Source organism: Chiloscyllium plagiosum, unplaced genomic scaffold (assembly GCF_037043375.1).
Source record: "Chiloscyllium plagiosum isolate Xiang-an unplaced genomic scaffold, Cpla_swu_hap1 HiC_scaffold_7, whole genome shotgun sequence".
Taxonomy (NCBI): Eukaryota; Metazoa; Chordata; class Chondrichthyes; order Orectolobiformes; family Hemiscylliidae; genus Chiloscyllium; species Chiloscyllium plagiosum.
Genome location: NW_028270145.1, coordinates 23,197,354 through 23,218,191, shown reverse-complemented (window position 1 = coordinate 23,218,191; position 20,838 = coordinate 23,197,354). Strand labels below are relative to the sequence as shown.

General features: G+C 50.3%; 2 protein-coding genes across 3 annotated transcripts in view; both read right to left on the bottom strand.

Moving 5' to 3' along the window:
* Positions 1–20,838, bottom strand: part of col18a1a (collagen type XVIII alpha 1 chain a) — a 323,813-nt gene that overhangs the window by 143,810 nt on the left and 159,165 nt on the right. For both annotated transcript variants that reach the window (XM_043693212.2, XM_043693211.2), the window contains one exon: positions 2,301–2,842. In XM_043693212.2, coding sequence (XP_043549147.2) covers positions 2,301–2,842 — 542 coding nt within the window. The remainder of the gene's footprint in view (positions 1–2,300; positions 2,843–20,838) is intronic.
* LOC148149576 (uncharacterized) lies at positions 19,845–20,834 on the bottom strand (the record flags this gene model as incomplete). The annotated part of the gene is made up of 1 exon (XM_087988637.1): positions 19,845–20,834. A coding segment is annotated over one exon (990 nt), but the record flags the coding sequence as incomplete, so codon positions are not given.

Below are 20,838 nucleotides of genomic sequence, written 5' to 3'. Positions count from 1 at the left end.
CACACCTTACATCATGACTTCATCCCTGCTCACACTTCTCACTCGTTTTCTGGTATTACTTTGTAAACTGGATTCACCTGCTAACCACTGCATCAGTGTAAAATGTGCAGTGTCTTCAGTCCAGCAGGGCTGCTTCCTTTCTCCCTGGTGTTCCCAGCACTGGGCCGGTCAGACCGACAAGAGAGTATTGGCCATGGCTCTCTCCCAGCACTGTTCCTTTGCCTCTCAGTCAGCAGGCTGCAAATTCAAATCTTACCCCAGAGATCGAAACACATCATCACATTTGATGCTTCACCAGCAGTGCTGAAGGAATGCTGCACTATCTGGAGAACAGTCCTGATTAGACATTAAATTAAACTTTCTATTTTCTCAAGTGGACATCTTTACATTATTTGAAGAATTGCAAGACTCCTGAGCCAAATGTTATACCTCAACCATCGTGACTAAAGCAAATTAGCCTATAATTACAACATTACTCTCCAATGGCATCTGACATTCTTGATTTCAATCAGGGCTTCTTTCTGAAATAGAGGAACTGTTCAGGTTTCCCTGTCCAGCCATATGTCTGGCAAATACTCTCGTCAGTCGGCCTTTGTTAACTTAATCACACCATCTCCATGGGAATAAGGCAGAGCTGCCCCCATTGATACTCAACTGCTGTCTTCTGTAATGAAGGGACAATTTAGCTTTGACCCCAATTAAACACCAAAGAGACATGTCTGTAAGTTACACCGTAAATCCCAAGAAACAAAGCAATGAAACATGACAACCATGACCACATCACAGGCTGGTCTCTAAAGTGCGAGGTCCTTCTAAGTCACTGTTACCTCACAGTGATTTCACAGGAATGGACTTTAGTTTGAATCTTTTATTTCACAATGAATGAAGTTCTTTTCTCTCGACAAGAGAAGGCCGAGAGGTGACTTGCTTGAGTAATTAAGAGGATCGACAGGGCATGCATGTCCAGAATGCTTCCACTTGTGGACAAATCCAAAACTAGATGCTGTATTTGTAAAATAAATTCAACAAAGAACTCAGGAGAAATATCCTTATCGAGAGTGCGATTATCATAGAATCCATACAGTGTGGAAACAGGCCACTCGGCCCAACAAGTCCACGCCAACCCTCCGAAGAGTAACCCACCCAGACCCATTCCCCTACCCCTGACTAACGCACCTAACTTACACATCCCGGAACATTATGGGCAATTTAGCATGCCACTCCACCTGACCTGCACATCTTTGGAGTGTGGGAGGAAACCGGAGCACCCGGAGGAAACCCACGCAGAAACGGGAAAGAACGTGCAAACTCCAGACAGAGAGTCACCCCGAGACTGGAAGCAAACCTGGATCCCTAGCACTGTGAGGCAGCAGTGCCAACCACTGAGCCACCCTGCAACTTCCTGCCACATGAAGTGACTGAAGTGAATAATCCACAGACATTTAAAGGGAATCTAGTTCAGGATATAAACACTCAGAGCAGAACTTGCCTCTCCAGAACTCTACTGAGGTTCATTGAAAATTTCAAAACCTGGATAGATTTTTGTACGGTAAGAGGATGAAGGGTATGGAACCAAGGTGGGTCAAGGTGGTTAGGATGGTGATATGCCATGATCTGATTGGATGTTGGTACAGGTTTACCGGGGCTGAATGCCAATCTCTACTTCCCTGGCTCCTGTGGAGTGCTGTGAAAAAGTGCCATGTGCCAACGGGCAGAGATTAAGTTGAAGCAACCAACATAATGAGTTAACGCAGACTCAGTCCAATCAGGCAGGAGTCACCAAGGAAGGAAACCCTCTGGTCTCAGCTTCACATTAAAAATCAGAGAGTCGGACGCACACTGTTCCCACGACAGGAGCATTATGATGGCAGAGAGATGAAATGGAATGGGAGGAGTTTGGGGCTCAGAACAGACAGGTTGGGCCGAATGGCCACTTCCTACACTGCATATCCAATGTTGGACTATTGGCGGCATGGTGGCACAGTGGTTAGCACTGCTGCCTCACAGTGCCAGAGACCCGGGTTCAATTCCAGCCTCGGGCGACTGTCTGTGTGGAGTTTGCACATTCTCCCCGTGTCTGCGTGGGTTTCCTCCGGGTGCTCCAGTTTCCTCCCACAGTCTAAAGATGTGCAGGTCAGGTGAATTGGCCATGCTAAATTGCCTGGAGTGTGAAGGGGTAAATGTAGGGGAATGGGTCTGGGTGGGTTGCTCTTCGGCGGGTCGTGTGGACTTGTTGGGCCGAAGGGCCTGTTTCCACACTGTAAGTAATCTAATCATTCTATCATTGAGAAGGCACTTACCAAGAAGTTATCGGGATCTGCACCGCCTGCCAGTGCAACAAAGACCCCAGAGGACGGATCAATCTCCATCTCGTCTGGTGACCTTTCAAAGGACACAGATCCTTGCAGCTCGCAGTCCAGGTAAAAGGTGACGACATCGCCCTCCACAGCAAGGGCAATCTTGACCCATTTGTTGGTTAAACTTTTCACCCTGAAGCGTGCAGCCTCGTTAGTCTGCTGGGAGCCAGGCTCAGTATAATAGAACACAACGTTCTGTGATCCACCCTGCACCTCGGACAACTTAACTCCCACGTAGATGACAGTTTGACTGGCGTCGGTGATAGCAAAGAGCACGCCACTCTTGGATGACGCTGGCTTGATTGTGAAGAGCAATGAGAAGTCACGGAAGAAGGGGCTTTTGAAGTAAGCTCTTGCCAACTGCCCGGTGTTGACATTTGGGCCAAACTCGTACACTGGGTTTTGGTCAGGTCCATACTCCACAGTGACCTGCTTAGGAGCAGGGTCTCCAACCAACTGCAGCAAAGACACAGAACGCTCATTACCTGAAAAGGAGGGAGCAGAAAGAAACAAGACTTATTCAACCTCGAATATTAAACCATCAAGCACTGTCAAGATGGAAAACCTTTTTCTGTTTTACAAAAAAAAAATCGATCACTGACTTCTCCACTGCTCACTCATACTGGATTACCCCTTCATGGACATCCAGCATCTCACTCTTCATGTATGGTACCCTAGATATCAACTGACCACAAAGGGCAGGACGACCAAGTCTCTTCCTCAACAAATACACTTTTGATCATCCAGGGCACAGATAAGTGACTGAAACATTCCCCACCAAGCCACTCACCGTCCTGATTTGGAAATATATCACCGTTCTTTCACTGTCGCTGGGTCAAACTCTTGGAATTCTCTCCCTAATGGCGTTGTGGGTCAACCCACTGCAGGTGGACTCCAGGGGTTCAAGGAGGCAGCTCACCACTACCTTCTCAAGGGCAACTAGGGACGGGCAATCAACGCTGGGCCCAGCCAGCGACAGCTACCTCCCACAAATGAGTAAAAAACTCAACCCAACCCAAGACTTCCAATCCTACCTGACAAAACCAGCAATGGAACTGAGCACCATCTTCAATACTATACCACATAGCCCTGGCCAGAATATCACACAACCAAAACCGATGGAACTCCAAACCCGAGCTCCTGACATTCCCCATTCCACTCCTTCTCTATTTACTTCTCTGTCTCTCTCACTTTTCTTTCATTCCCCTCCTTGCCCTTTTCAAACTCACCCTGTTCCAAGAGAGTCTCTGGTTGTTGCCTCCATTTCCATTTACCTCAAGATCATTCTCTTCCCTTCCCGGACCCAAGTAAAGATTCCTCTCTCTCTCTCTCTCTCTCTCTTTCTACTTCCCTTTCAAAACTGCCATTGTCAACCCCAATTGAAAAACAAGTTCCTGACCCCTCTGCCCTGGCAAACTTTCAATGCTTATTTTGGACATTTGTTCCCTTTCAGCCAAGGATCTGAGCTTCTTTGAGATGGGGGTCACCTTTCAAATCAATGCCCACATTTCCCAATTTCTATCTCTCCAATCAGCCTTCTACCACCACCTCCATGACCAACAGCCAATGAGACCGCCGTGACCAAAGACACCAATGGCATCCTCTGTAACTGCCACCATGGTGCCCAACCCTCCTTGACTTTTCTGTCACCTTTGACCCCACATCCTCTATGAAATGCCTCCCCTCCAAGCGTCCAGCTCAATGGGACTAGCCTACACCGCCTGACGCTTACCTACTGCTAACTGGAGCATCTCTAGCAAAGAGTCCCCTCCTTCCTTACTGTAAACAGACATAGGGAGCTTGTCCTGTGGATTTGTGCATGCTAGGTTATGGACTGAAGCTGTGCAGACTGGCAGCCACAGCTGTCACTACAAAGCATATGTTCCTGGTTATTGGGATTGGATTCACACCCTGTCACTAGGGATGAGAGGCCTGTGTGTGATAACCCCAGCATAGACCGGAGCCATCCCATTCCCTGTCCAAGGCAGCACCACCTGTGAAATCTCCTTCTCGGATTGAAACTCAAGCTAGCCGCCTTGTCTGGACGTAGAGGGCATGAAAGATCAAAAGCAGGATTTGCATTTATATAACGCCTCTCACCACATCACACCGCACTCTATCACAAATCTGATTTTGTTGGTTATAAGGCCAATTGTAGAAAGTCCAAAAGATGCCTCTGGTCATATTAAGATCTCAAGGAGCTGGCACTAAAGAACTGACCTCATCAGATCCAAAGACCAACCACAGCTGATCCCCAAATGATCACCTACTGAGTAGAACACAGTGCCTGGTTTGGCAATGAATGACCAATGAAACATTTTCAACGTGTTACCACACTGCGGAGATGGTAATCACCACAAACACGAGCAGTTCTAATTACAGCAAAATCTGGTTCCCTATTTCCTTGGGTTAAACATCACAAAATAATTATAAGATGAAGAAAGCTGTTTAGTCTATACTGATCCTTCTCCCTCACTTCTCCAGCAAATGGTGACCGAATGGTTTCGCGCAGTAGTTTATCGGGAGTGATCACGCTGTGGCCGGGGGGTAGAGTTTCTGCCTCTGAACCAGGGGCTCCAGGTTAAAGGTCTTGAACTTCAAGACTTGGTGGCCATGTAAGGGAAAAGTTGATGGGCAGAGAGATCTGGGAGTGCAGGTCTATTGTACCCTGAAGGTTGCCGCACAGGTGGATAGAGTGGTCAAGAAGGCATATAGTATGCTTGCCTTCATTGGATGGGGTATTGAGTATAAGAGCTGGCAAGTCATGTTAACATTGTACAAGACATTGGTTCGGCCGCATTTAGAATACTGTGTACAGTCCTGATCGCCACATTAGAGCTGAAAATGTGTTGCTGGAAAAGCGCAGCAGGTCAGGCAGCATCCAGGGAACAGGAGAATCGACGTTTCGGGCATAAGCCCTTCTTCAGGAATGAGGAAAGTTGGTCCAGCAGGCTAAGATAAAAGGTAGGGAGGAGGGACTTGGGGGAGGGGCGTCGGAAATGTGATAGGTGGAAAGAGGTCAAGGTGAGGGTGATAGGTCAGACTGGGGTGGGGGCGGAGAGGTCAGGAAGAAGGTTGCAGGTTAGGAAGGCGGTGCTGAGTTCGATGGATTTGACTGAGACAAGGTGGGGGGAGGGGAAATGAGGAAACTGGTGAAATCCGAGTTCATCCCTTGTGGTTGGAGGGTTCTTAGGCGGAAGATGAGGCATTCTTCCTCCAACCGTCGTGTTGTTGTGGTCTGGCGATGGAGGAGTCCAAAGACCTGCATATCCTTGGTGGAGTGGGAGGGGGAGTTGAAGTGTTGAGCCACGGGGTGGTTGGGTTGGTTGGTCCGGGTGTCCCAGAGGTGTTCTCTGAAACGCTCCGCAAGTAGCCGGCCTGTCTCCCCAATATAGAGGAGGCCACATCGGGTGCAGAGGATAAAATAGATGATGTGTGTGGAGGTGCAGGTGAATCTGTGGCGGATATGGAAGTTTCCTTTGGGGCCTTGGAGGGAGGTGAGGGGGGAGGTGTGGGCGCAAGTTTCGCACCTCTTGCGGTTGCAGGGGAAGGTGCCGGGAGTGGAAGTTGGGTTGGTGGGGGGTGTGGATCTGACGAGGGAGTCAGGGAGGGAGTGGTCTTTACGGAATGCAGATAGGGGAGGGGAGGGAAATATATCCTTGGTGGTGGGGTCCGTTTGGAGGTGGCGGAAATGACGGCGGATGATGCGCTGTACATGGAGATTGGTGGGGTGGTAGGTGAGGACCAGTGGGGTTCTGTCCTGGTGGCGGTTGGAGGGGCGGGGCTCAAGGGCGGAGGAGCGGGAAGTGGAAGAGATGCGGTGGAGGGCATCGTCAACCACGTCGGGGGGGAAATTGCGGTCCTTGAAGAAGGAGGCCATCTGGGTTGTATGGTATTGGAACTGGTCCTCCTGGGAGCAGATGCGGCGGAGTCGAAGGAATTGGGAGAATGGGATGGCGTTTTTACAGGGGGCAGGGTGGGAGGAGGTGTAGTCTAGGTAGCTGTGGGGGTCGGTCGGTTTGTAGTAGATGTACGTGTTGATTCGGTCGTCTGAGATAGAAATAGAAAGGTCGAGGAAGGGGAGGGAGGAATCTGAGACAGTCCAGGTGAATTTGAGGTCGGGGTGGAAGGTGTTGGTGAAGTGGATGAACTGTTCAACCTCCTCGTGGGAGCACGAGGCGGCGCTGATACAGTCATCGATGTAGCGGAGGAAAAGGTGGGGGGTGGGGCCAGTGTAGCTGCGGAAGATGGACTGTTCCACATATCCTACGAAGAGGCAGGCATAGCTGGGGCCCATGCGGGTGCCCATGGCTACTCCTTTCGTTTGGAGGAAGTGGGAGGATTGGAAAGAGAAGTTGTTCAGGGTGAGGACCAGTTCAGTCAGTCAAAGGAGGGTGTCAGTGGAAGGGTACTGGTCGGTACGCGGGAAAGGAAGAAGCGGAGGGCTTTGAGACCTTTGTGATGGGCGATGGAGGTGTACAGGGACTGGATGTCCATGGTGAAAATAAGGCGATGGGGACCGGGGAAGCGAAAATCATGAAGCAGGTGGAGGGCATGGGTGGTGTCCCGAACGTAGGTGGGGAGTTCTTAGACTAAGGGGGACAGGACCGTGTCGAGGTATGCGGAGATGAGTTCGGTTGGGCAGGAGCAGGCTGAGACAATGGGTCGGCCGGGGCAGTCAGGTTTGTGGATTTTGGGCAGGAGGTAGAAGCGGGAGGTGCGGGGTTGTGGGACTATGAGGTTGGAGGCGGTGGATGGGAGGTCCCCTGAGGTGATGAGGTTATGGATGGTCTGGGAGATGATGGTTTGGTGGTGGGGGGGTGAGGTCATGGTCAAGGGGGCCGTAGGAGGAGGTATCCGCGAGCTGGCGTTTGGCCTCAGCGGTGTAAAGGTCGGTGCGCCAAACTACTACCGCGCCTCCCTTGTCTGCTGGTTTGATAGTGAGGTTTGGGTTGCAACGGAGGGAGTGGAGGGCTGCGCGTTCCGAAGGTGAGAGGTTGGAGTGGGTGAGAGGGGTGGGGGAGTTCAGGTGGCGGTTAATATCGCGGCGGCAGTTGGCTATGAAGAGGTCGAGGGCAGGTAGGAGGCCAGCACGGGGTGTCCAGGTGGATGGGGTGTGTTGGAGGCGTGAGAAGGGGTCGTCAGAGGGTGGGCGGGAGTCTTGGTTAAAGAAGTAGGCGCGGAGGCGAAGGCGGCGGAAGAATTAGTCAATGTCATGCCATGTGTTGAACTCATTAATCCGAGAGCGTAGGGGGATGAAGGTGAGGCCTTTGCTGAGGAGTGATCTTTCATCCTCAGAGAGGGGTAGGTCTGGAGGGATGGTGAAAATACGGCAGGGCTGGGAGCTAGGACCTGGTGTGGGGCTGGAGCTGGGTGTGGGGGCGGGGTTAGGTAATGTGATCGCCACATTACCAAACGGATGTGGACGCTTTGGGGAAGGTGCAGAGAAGGTTTACGAGGATGTTGCCTGGTATGGAAGGTGCTAGCTATGAAGAGAGGTTGAGTAGGTTAGGTTTATTTTCATTAGAAAAAAGGAGATTGAGGGGGGACCTGATTGAGGTTTACAAAATCATGAAGGGTATAGACAGGGTGGATAGAGACTAGCTTTTTCCCAGGGTGAAGGATTCTGTAACGAGAGGTCACGCTTTCAAGGTGAGAGGTGGAAAGTTTAAGGGGGATACACGCAGCAAGTACTTCACACAGAGGGTGGTGAGCGTCTGGAACGCGTTGCCAGCAGAGGTGGTAGAGGCAGGCACGGTAGATTCATTTAAGATGCGTCTGGACAGATGCATGAGTAGGTGGGAATCAGAGGGATACAGATGCTTAGGAATTGACCAACAGATTTAGTCAGCACATTTGGATCGGCTCAGGCTTGGAGGGCCGAAGGGCCTGTTCCTGGGCTGTAAATTTTCTTTGTTTCTTTGTTCTTTGCATCGACATGTAAATCCTACAATTACATGCCAGTGGTAGGCAGTAAGAGCAGGAGAGACAGGCAGAAATGGCAAACCACTGCAATTTCGCCCCTGTCATAACCATGGGGCAGCACGGAGATCCATGGTCACCAATACCCTTTCTGGGTGTGATATTGAAAAAGAGAGAGGGAAGGTCCATTAGTACATGTAAACACACAACTATATCCCTCAGATATAGAATTCTCGCTTAACACACACACAAAATCATTCAGGGAAATGCATGTACACACTGCAGCTGATTTAATGCCATTACATTTCAATATTCCTGTAATCATGTAGAAAATGCAGCTTTTTGTGGTATGTACTCATGCTGCGTATAATTTCACCAGGACACCTTAACCCTCACTCCCCACTCCTCCACCACCTTCGGGTGCAAGACATTTGATCTGATTTGACTTATTACTGTCACGGCTACCCAGGTACAGTGAAAGGTGTTGTCTTACGCGTTTTACAGGCAGATTGTACTACACAAGTGCATCAGGGTAACAGAACAGACTGCAGGGCACAGTGTTACAGCTGCCGGGAAGGTATTGCATTAAGCAAGAGCAGCAGGAGTGAGAAGTAAAGCATAAAAATGAAACAAGTTGCACTCTCGGTGTCAGAGGTGTTTTGATTTTAAACACGGGGTTTCTAAAGTTGGAGGGACTGATATACTGAGAGAGACAAATCTCTCCAGTACTTCAGCGATTGTTACATTGTAAATTCAAGACCCAATTTTTTGGCGAAGGAGTCTGAAGAAAGGAATCGGTGCATGATCATGTTAATGAATACTGAACAAGTCCAGGGGACTAAACTCGTTGACAATAATCCCTTCATTAGCAACAACTGAGCGGCTGTGCTATGGTCCAGGGGTTCCACTCAGTCACTCAGGAGGCCCAGTCTCAAAGTCATGAGGTTCAATTCAAGACATTCTCCAAAAGCAATCTGCATGCCATTAACCCCTCACTGGCTGGATGAGATTCTCCAGGCATTCAGTGCAGTCTCAAATCCTCACTGCTCTCACTTGAGGTGCCACACTATCCAGACAGGCTCGAGTGCTGCTAAACATCACAAAAGTTGGTCTGCATTCAGCTATGAATCTAATGATTTGACTAGTTTCTTTCAGCAGGCATAAGGCAAAAAGGTGAATTCATCGACGGATGAGATCGTGAAGAAGACCTGAAATAATGCCATTACCTTTGAATCTGAATCCCAGGTTTACGCTAAAGTGAGGACGTTTGTGGCAATAGATGGTGAGGATGAGTACCACCGGGTGAATGGACCATTGGTACAAGTTCAAATCAGTGCACTCTCACAAAATGGCATGGGGTGGGGGTGGGGGTGGGGGGGTTGGTGGAGATCAGGGAAATGAAGATGTAATTCTCTGAAAATCCATAGCCATCCCCCAGCCCTGGTTACGTTACAGATAATCACAATCAGAACAAGCCGAGGGCAAGCTGTCTGTAACAGTGTAAAACTGAGCGTTACCCAGGTTAAGGGAATGGCATTGCTCACCACCCAGTACAGTGTTGGCAGCTAAACGACCTGCCCTCCACCATTTCTTCCCCTCACCTCTGCTCAATAGCCCTGTGGATGTAACACCAGAGAAGGAATAGGCCATCTGACCTCTCGATAGTGTTCTCGACGCAGTTAGCTGCTCTGCCTTTTAACTCTGTACCTACCACAGTCTCCCGCTTCCTTACTCAGATGGAAGTTTTGGCATTTCCAATCGAATCCCAGCCTCAACAGCTTTCCTTCTGGTGGGGTTGAGGGTGAGTTCAGGATTTCCGTTTTTCTTGGTGTGAGCGAGCGTTTCCTGAACAACCTTTGAACATTCTGGTCCTAACTTTGAGGTCTGCCTGCAGAGGAAATCACCTCAGGTGCCCCAACTGGAACACCCCTTCATCGGCTGCACACAGCAGAAACAAGGCTGCGTTTCATGGCGACCTTCCCCATGGCCCTGTAAATGGTCAGTCATCAGCAAATCTGCACCGCACCCCCCCCCCCCCCAAAAGGCCAATACATCTATCTTGAGGTGCAGGCCAGAAACCAGGTGGGACCCACCAGTACTGTAAAGTTTGAGACAACTCGATGACTATTATAAGATGCAACTATCCTTCTATGCGAAGCTCTGCATGAGTACCAAGTTTTATCATGGCCATTTCCAAACTTGTGGAGCTTGCATAGTTACCCGCAGTGATAGTTGTCAGCAAACACTGCCTGAGTTATATTAAATACACCTCTCCAAAAATATGTGTGTAGGACATTGAGTTGAACAGAAATGCAAATGAACTGCTTGGATTTCCCTCTAATTTTGGTGCCTTTCAAACGTGCGAGAAGGATCCAGGTTTGTGTACAATTGACAGTCTCGTGTCATTAAACAAATCAACACTTTGAAAGATGAGTCACCCATTTTAAGCTTCCCCTTTTACGTACAGGCCCTTTGTGAGACTACACCTGGAGAGCTGTTTGAAGCTTTGATCTCCATTTCTAAGGTAGGGATAGACTTGTTATGGACATACAGCAAAGGTTCACTAAATTACGGGGATAAAAGGATTGGGCCGACAGCGACAGGTTGAGTGAGTCGGGCTAATACTCTTTGGAGTTTGAGAGGCGATCCCATTGAGACATATGAGATGTGGGGCGGGGGGGGTGGGATTTGATAGGGAAGATTCGGGCAGCATGGTGACTCAGTGGTGTTAGCACTGCTGCCTCACAGCACCAGGGTCCCAGGTTCGATCCCTGCCTCTGGCGACTGTCGGTGTGGAGTTTGCACATTCTCCCCGTGTCTGCGGTTTCCTCCGGTTTGGTCCAAAGATGTGCAGGTCGGGTGAATTGGCCATGGTAAATTGCCCAGAGTGCTAGGTGCATTATTGAGGGGTAAATATAAGGTGGGGGAAATGGGTCTGAGTTGGTTACTCTTTGGAGGGTCGGTGTGGACTTGTTGGGCCGAAGGGCCTGTTTCCACACTGTAGAGTATCTAAGGCACTGAGGGGCTTTTTGCTCCTACATACAGGGTACAGTTCCAGGATAAACGGCCACTCTTTAAGGGCTGAAATAAAGGAGCAATGTGCTCAAACTGAGTAAAAGACAACTAGAGAACAATGCATACTCTCAAGAGAAAAATCACTCTCGGCATTTAGACTCACTGAACTGCCAACACTGAGGGATGGAGTGCTCCTTCCAGCTGTTAGAAATGCAACCCGGCACAAAACAAAGCAGTCCCATTGATCCAATTCCAGCGCATGATCCAAATAGGAATTCCTCCCATCCTAAGAGTGCAATAACCAGCTCTGGCAGATCTGCGGATTCCACTCCCAACATTCTGCAATACGCTCATGGCCCTACCTCCCAAGAAGTGTAGTGTTTGCCCTTTTTGGGAACCTGACTTAGCAGTGCATGAAGGAAAAGCAAAGCCCTGCGCTTGTACAGTGCATTTCACAACCTCAGCCGACCGATGGACAGCCACTGTTGGAAACGCAGCGATCAATTAGTGTACAGCAAGATTCCACAATTGGCAATGTGCTTATGACCAGAGAATCTCCTACCGGACAGGGCAAATCCTGAGGACAATATGCATCAAAAGTAGTACCTTGTGACCCCTTGAGTCAACCTAAGAGGATAGGAGAGACCTTCATTCAAAGCTTCATCTGAAAGCCAATGCCCATGATAGGGCATCACTCTCTCAGTACTGCACTGGGAGGGTCAGCTTAGATTTAGTGCCCAGAGTGGGATTTGAACCGACAACCCGCTGACACAAAGAGGAGAGTAATATCAATGAGGTCAGGCTGGCAAACCACGTGGACGAAATAATATGAAGAGATGGGGAACCCGATGGTCATCAATCACACACATCAGGGACTTAATCAGAACACCGTAGTCGGAGAGTGGGAGGCAGTCTGCTGGGGAATTTGATGTTGAAGAATCTCGATCATTCCGCTCACCCCACGGTCCCTTAAAAGCGGGTGGTCAGCAGCGGGAGGGGAACACAAGCTCCCACACAGGCCTGGCTTTCCAGTGTACTACTGGCTACATGGTTCCCAAGTGCCCCTGCAGCTGGTGAACACTCTATCACACTGTTAACCGGGGTGGGGGGTATCGTCAGGAACAGTCCGGTTCCCACTGAGTGGCCTTGTCTGTTGCACTTTGGTACAACCAAGGGTCCTGCAGCATCCATTTTAAAGGGCAATTCACAGGCAAGTCCACTACTAAGGGCCTGGAGTCACATGCAAGCCGGATCAGGTAAGGCAGGTAGATTTTTTTAGATTAGATTACTTACAGTGTGGAAACAGGCCCTTCAGCCCAATGAGTCCACACTGGCCCACCGAAGCGCAACCCACCCAGACCCTTTCCCCTACATTTACCCCTTCACCTAACACTACGGGCAATTCAGCATGGCCAATTCACCTAAGCTGCACATTTTTGGACTGTGAGAGGAAACCCACGCAGACACGGGGAGAATGTGCAAACTCCACGCAGACAGTTGCCTGAGGCAGGAATTGAACCCGGGTCTCTGGCGCTGTGAGGCAGCAGTGCTAACCACTGTGCCACCATGCCGCCCATCACTGCGTCTCAGAGAATCATTGCATTTCTACAGTGTGGACGCAGGCCATTCGGCCCATTGAGTACACACCGACCCACCGAACAGCATCCTACCCAAACCCACACCCCTACCCTATCCTTGTAACCCTACATTTCCCATGGCTAACCCACCCATCCTGCACATGCCTACACACGATGGACCATTTAGCGTGGCCAATCCACCTAGCCTGCACACCTTTGGACTGTGGGAGGGAACCGGAGCACCCAGAGGAAACCCACGTACATACATCTTTGCTAAAGGATGTTAATGAACTGGATGGGTGCTTAAAACAGACTGTTAGCCTCACCGTCACTATTGAGACAAGCTTGCAATCCCAGATTTATGAATTGAATGTAAATTCCACAACCTGCCGTGGTGGGATTTGAACCGGTGGACTGCAGCCATTCGAGAAGGCGGCTTAACAGCAGCTTTCCAAGAGGAGGTTAGGGACGGGCACCAAATTCTGGGCTTGACATCCCGGGGGGAAATGAATCAAGGAATTGGTGGCACAAATCCCAAGAAGGACCACTGTGTACAAACCAAATGTGCAATTAAGCAGAAGTAGCTCTCTTTTTGCATCTTTGCACTTAATAATCAGAGTGTCAGACTTCTGCAATGAAGGAAGCAAAAGTTACTAATTCTGGTTCTCAAGCACGAAGAGGAGGAGTGTAAGCAGCCAGAGTACAACTGGCTGGAGTTACAGGGCAATCTCTAGAGAGCCCTGGAACAGCATTGGAACATGAGGCTCCTTGGAAAGGGGCAATATTCCCTTTAAATTCCACATCACGTTGTACAGGTGGGGACAGGCCTGTGAACAAAGCTCCTCTGACCTCTCCAAGTGAATTTCCATGGGAAAGGAGCTTCGGTCGAGGGGCAAACTGGATATCAACAGATGTCCCATTTCAAGAACTCTAACTTTGCCAACTCAAACAGCCGTTACTGAACAGTTCAAGACATTGAGTAAAGCGTGCAGCTATGGGGGTGCAGACAGACTGTAACCCTTTGATAGGGTTGTAACTGCAATCTTTTCTTTTACTGTGTCCACTTGCTGACGGACAAGTTCCCTTTTATCTGAAGAAAGGGAGAGTTAAATGGTGTCAGTGCATAGTTATGCAACATACAAATACACCCTACCAGTTAACTCTAACCTTGCTGCTGTAACACTCCAGTCCCAGATTCTCTGCAGGGTTTGGGAAGTCACTGCCCCATGTGCTCACGGGGCCCTATTGGATTTGGTTGTGGGACTAACTGAGGCTTATGATAGCCCAGCATCTGTACAGGTCTGAGTGGGCCCTGTTTCCAGAGAATCACACTTTATTCGCGCAGTACTAAGAGATACAGTATGAAAACAAACGGAAGAGTGTTAAGTGATGCTACTTAGAGTCATAGAGTCATGCAGATGTACAGCATGGAAACAGACCCTTCGGTCCAACCCGTCCATGCCGACCAGATATCCCAATCCAATCTAGTCCCACCTGCCAGCACCCAGCCCATATCCCTCCAAACCCTTCCTATTCACTAACCACAAAACCTGCCATAGACTCGCTGCAGCCTCTCCAATCCACGGTGAAGGCCCTTTTAAGACTTGATTGCAACCAACTTCCTAAGTACTGAAAACTCCCTGTGATTTCTCAAAGCACCTGGTCCCAGTGGGTAGCGTCCCTGACCCTCAACTGGAAGCCCTGGGTTCCAATCCCACTCCGGATTGTGACAGCTCAGGAAGGTGTGGTCGAAGCAGGTTGAGTGTCAGCCTGCAGATCCTTACAGTGACAGGCAGTAGGAGTGGGTCAGATTCCCAACGGGCTGCATGATGGAAAGGAGCTGGAGACTTTCCCACCACAGCAGGTCGCGACACAATCACAGATTTGACACGGTGCAAGGAGAGGCCATTTGGCCCATGGTGTCTGTTCCAGCTCTTCAACTGAGCATCACTCCCTGCCGCCATTTTCTCCCACGGACCCTTGACTACCCTGATTCTGCAAAATAGTCATCCAGCCACAAGAGAAAATAAAGTCACTCATTCTGATCGCTGAGTGTAAAATGGTCGGGGGAGGGGGAAGCGGGGAGCATGGTGCGACTGGGCTGGAACAATCACACCTCCTGGTATCTCACAAGCCCTCACTTTCCCAACTGTTTCAGAAAGTTTTCACATCTGACTCAACCCATGGGCTGCTCCCCGAGGTGCTGAGCTGAGCCAGCTATTCACCCGGGAAAGTCATCTCTGCCAGAATCAGGTTCTGGGTGGAAGGTCCACAGTTGATCTCCTAGCGTCACAAGATAAGATCATAGGAGTCTGAAGGCTGTTGTGATGGGGGCACTGAGGGGGGGGAATATTGAATGACTGGGGCTACAGTGTGTATACAGACACACACACAGCCCTATGCATGCGTGCGTGTACGCACACACGCGTGAACATTGTTGGTGTAACAGGGACACAGTTCTACTTGGAGCCAGCCCAGGCTCTGTGAGACCAGTTGTCCCATGGGGCGTACTTCCCTATGAGGCCTAACAACCTCTTGGTCTGATGCCAGAGAGGGTTAAGGGTAGATTGAGTGGAACTGTTGAAAGGAAGTGAGGAGAAAGTGGCACCATTGGCTCCAGGATGTCACCAGAGGACACTGACTCCGGGCTGAGTCACTGAGAATTGATCTGACACCATCCACCTCCATCATCAGGAATGCTCTGCTCAAACGAACAATGGAAGCTGCTTCAACAATAACGTCCGAAAGGGTGCTGTAAGTACCTTGGGGAAGGAAAGATCTACAGAGTTATGGGGGAAGGGAAGGAAAGTGGGTAGCTCTTTGATTAAAAGGCTCAGTGGGCTGAATAGCCTTGTTTGGAGTTTATTGGTGTAGTGAACACCTGGCATGATGGTCAAATTCAGGGTATCTCCGTGATTACCGTAACGGGACACAGCACCTTCACTGTCCTACACTCCATCTCCTCTTGAGGTAAATTACCAATTATTAAATATCAATATTATTAATATTGATCCGGGTGAGGATCAAACAGATTCTAGAGTATTAGCTTGCAGCCTAAGTTGACTGAACAGCACATATACACAGCTTGTAACACCGTGGTAGGGAGGCAACCAATGTCCTGACCATTAGGGTTTCTTCCTATTTTATGCGACTTGAGGGACGTTGGCATTGCTGGCTGGGTCAGCATTTATTGCCCATTCTGTTTTGCCCCTGAGGAGGTAATGGTGGGGTGCTTTCGTGAATCACTGCAGTCCGTGTAGTGTAGGTGCATCCACAGTACTGTGAGGGAGGGAGACCCAGCAACAGTGAAGGACAGCTACACTGTTCCAAGGCAGAGTGGTGTATGGCTCAGAGGGCATTTGGAAGTGGTGGAATATGAAGAGTCCAGATGAGTCTCTGGTAACCCCCTAGAATGTAGACAGTGGGGATTCCGCAATGGTGACATTGTTGCTTTGACATTTCTTGTTTTGAAATCACAGTGTCTGATGGTATGGGAGGCCCTTCAGCCCATCAAATGAACAAACTACACACTTAAAATCAATTCAGGCACACAAGGGCACGAGAATTGGGAGCAGGAGGAGGTAGCAGGAGCAAGTGGTTGAGTGGAGATCTGGGAAAGTATTTCCTCACCCAGAGGACGGTAGAAATATGAAATGTGCTGCCTGTGTGGGTGGTGAAGGCTGGTTCTCTCGCAACATTTAAGGTGCAATCTGGATATGCACTTAGAATACCCGGCCATTTTAAGCTACGGGATTAGTGTAGTTAGTTGGTCAGCATATACATGGTGGGCCAAAGGACCTGTTTCTACGTCGTATGACTCTATGACCGTAGCTGTTCAGCATCTCGAGTCTCAATAAAGTCAGGGTTGAGCTGGTCATGATCTAAACTCCATTCTATTGCCTAATTCCTGACTCCTGATTGATTAGAAATCTATTGAACTCAGCCCTGAACATATTCAATGTCACAGCCTCCACTGGGAAGAGAATTCCACAGCCTCACAAACCTCAGAGAGGGGAAATTCCTCCTCACCCACACCTTAGCAGCACGGTGGCTCAGTGGTTAGCACTGCTACCTCACAGTACCAGGGACCTGGGTTCGATTCCTGCCTTGGACAACTATCTGTGTGGATTTTGCACATTCTCCCAGTGTCTGTGTGGGTTTCCTCCCCCAATCCAGAGACGTGCAAGTTTGGTGAACTGGTCATGCTAAATTGCCCATCGTGTTCAGGGTTGTATAGGTTAGGTGTATTAGTCAGGGTTAAACGTAGAGTAATAGTGTCGGGGAATGAGTCTGGGTGGGTTACTCTTTGGAGGGTTGGTGTGGACTTGTTGGGCCGAAGGGCCTGTTTCCACATGGGTGGGGATTCTATGATTTATCTTCAAACGGTCCCCACTCGTTCTGAACCCCTCTACAAGGGGAAATATAATCTCAGCAGCTACCCTCTCTAACCTCCTCGGAAACACGTGCATTTCAATAAGGTCACATCTCGTTCATCTAAACTCCAAAGGGTGCAAGCAAACCTGGTCAACACTCATTTCTTCATGAGTCAAACCCTTCAGAATTTGAGAACCAAAGCTGTCTCATAGAAACAGCCCGCACTTCACCAGGCCCTGGATTGTAAAAACAATTAGGGTAACATTGATGATAAAAGTCTTGCTAAATCTTTCAGAAAGTCAGACTGGCGTTTTCCTTCTTCGGCCGTTTTCAGCAGATTGCAAACTGCACAAGACAGAGACAAGGTCAGAGGGACAAGGAGATAACAGTTCGGGAAGATAGCCAATGGGAGAGTTAGTTTCAAAAAGTCCCATTGCACCTAGATTTCCCTGGTACTGACTTCACAATCCTGTTCCCCTGAGCACCTCCCTATCCAAGACGATCAGTGCACCCTGATGCAAATCAGACAATGCACCGATTGTCTGACCATCTCAGCCCCTTCTACAGTTGGAACCTTCTCAGCCCCAGTTTGCAAAGGAATGTTATGCTTGGAGCAGGGTTTCTACAGGAGACCGATGTTCAGCAGTTTTGTAAAAGCTGCGTATCACTGGTCCATTTTAAGTCAGTCAGTCAACAGCTGTCTGCACGAGCATTTCAAAGCAGGGCAGCTTTTCAATGAAGTTTGGCAGAACCGGGCCAGTGCAGTTGCAGGTATTTTTAACAATTCCATAAGAGGAGTGAATTGTTTAAGTTTAGCATCAGTGCTTGTCATCCACATTATTTTCACAGAATGGAAAAGCAATGCTTTTTTCAGTTTGATACGATGGAAAACAGACCATCACTCTCGTACCAGCTCCCTCACACATCATGCACACTGACTCACTCACACACATTGACACCCCCAGACACACACCCACACACTCCCTACACACACTCATCTGCCCCTATACACACTCTCACACTACTCACATCATATTTCCCCATTCACATAGTCCCTACTCACTCACACTCCCCCTACTCACACTCACTCACACTCCCCCACTCTCACATTCCCCCCACTCACACTCCCCCTACTCATTCACACCCCCCCACTCACACTCCTCCTACTCATTCACACCCCCCACTCACACTCCTCCTACTCACTCACACTTCCCTTACTCACACCCCCCACACACGCACTCACACATCCCCCACACACACTCACACGCCCCCTACGCACTCACAAGCCCCCTACGCACTCATACACCACCTACACTCACTCAATCACACCCCCCCACACACACTCACACACCCCCCTACACACTCACACGCCCCCTATGCACTCACACCCCCCCAACACACACACACACCCCTCACACACACACACACCCCTCACACACACACACCCCTTACACACATTCACACACACACATCCCCCACACTCACACTCACACGCCCTCTACTCACTCACAACCGCCTACACACACTCACTCTCACTCCCCCACTCACTCACGCACTCCCCCTACTCACACTCACTCTCACACTCTACTCACACACAACCCCCGTCCTGAGAGCGAGTCACCATTAATTAGCCACCAGGATCTAGCCAGCTGGTTTTATGAACTAAGTGAGAATCGTGGTATTAAATTAAAACTGTCAGCACCAATTACGTTGAAGTGGAATTCTGAAGAGAACTCATCTTTAGCCTCTTAAGTCCCATTGGAATTATAAACAAACCAGGAGTGTCAGCCACACATGGCGTACATTTGTAGTCTGCATGTTCCCTACTGCAGTAATTCCAACCAAAATTTCTCTTCAAAGCATGAACATTTACTCTATAACTGTCAGCTTGAGAAGCAGCAGTCCAGTCACCTACTGCAGCAGGAACAGCCCCAGTTGGGAGCGGCTAGAGTTAAAATCTCGCTCACTTGGGCAAGGTCACTCTCTGCCCCTGATTACAGGGAGTTGCTTGTACTACCCTGCTAACCAGGCATTTGTAAGTTGCTAAAACTGAAGAAAGTACTTTCTGTGCCATTTCCTGATTACAGCGAGCACACCCATCGCCCTGCGCTCACTAACCCCAGGTTCCATCATTAAGCTCTGACCTCTAACCCCCCCCCACTCCCTGGCTTCCCCAAACCCCTCCCCCTCTCTCTGCATGTCCCTCTCCATCGTCCGTCACCCCCTGTAAGACCCCTGCCCTCCTCCAGTTCTGGACTCCCATCATAATCCCCCACTCTCGCCCCATGCCCCCCTCTCCCCCTCCACCACCCCTATAACCACTGACTGCTGCACTGCCCGGCCACAGAATACCAAAGGCAGCAGCAACACCACCCCAACCCGTCCGCCTTGCTCCACTCTCCGTCACACGGCTTAAAACCCACCCCATGGACCAGGTTTGTAGACAGACCATGTGCCCCCAAAAAAAATGCGCCTCAGTAGCAGCTCAGGGCATTTTGCCATCTAAAAGGTGCTACGTGAATGCAGGTTGCTGTCGAGACATTAAAACACCTCAACACGCGCTCGTTCCACGATAAGACTGATAAGGTACCTTTGCGTCTCACGTCAGAGTCCCACTGCACCAGCTGAAGTGGGGAGGAGGGCGTGGTGGGGGTTTTTTTTGTGTTTGTTTACCTCTGCCGACCATGAGAGATTGGCACCCACGCCCCTCTTCGGCATCGGGGAGGAGGTGGCAGGGCAGCTGCAGGCCACTGCCCGCCAGCTCCATCCAGCAATGGTCCTGCACGGCCTCGCAGTGCCCGCGGCAAGGCGCCTCCCGCTGCCGGGGGGGTCCGCACCTCGGTGCCAGCAGGCGGCAGAGGAACGGCACCAGGCCAGGGTGGCAGCCGGAAGCCAGGAGCGCCCCCCAGCTCTGCGCCGCCTCCTGGATCTCCGCCACGCTGGCCTGATGCAGGTGGTTCGGGAGCCGGACGCCCCCACGGCCTAGTGGGTGGCAGAACCTCAGAGAGGGTGGCAGAGGGGCGCAGCTGGGGGGCAAAGGGGCTCCAGAGCCTGGCACGGCCTTCCGCAAATCTGGATCAGAAGCCTTAGTGGAGGTTAGTAAATCTAGCTTAGCTCCGAGGTCAGCGGCAGCAGCAGCAGCAGCAGCAGTAGCAGCAAGGGCACCCAGCACACCATTAGTCACATTCTGATTAAACACCAGCATAATAGCACGGCTTGAATTATCCAGTACTATCCCATCATGCTTAGAGTGATCACTGGCGCTCGGAGCGCTGAGAGGTGATTGGCCGTCACTCCGGTTCCCACCCTTCCCGGTCACCATTTTGTGGCCACCTCCTACAGCATCATGGGATAGCTGATTAATCAAAGGCCCAGCTCTCAGCGGTGACGAGCTGGAGGCTTCATGCACTCGATGGTTTGTCCACGGGCTTCCTCCAGCAGCAGCCAAGCCGTCTCCTGCCGTCGCCTCCCAGCCATCTTCCCGGAACCTGGACGCGGTGCCCGAGCCAAACTGCCCGCCCTCCGGCGACCCGTCGCCCGTCAGATTAGCCGACCGCCGGTTAGCAGGCTGCACCGCTGTCCCTAGGGCGCTA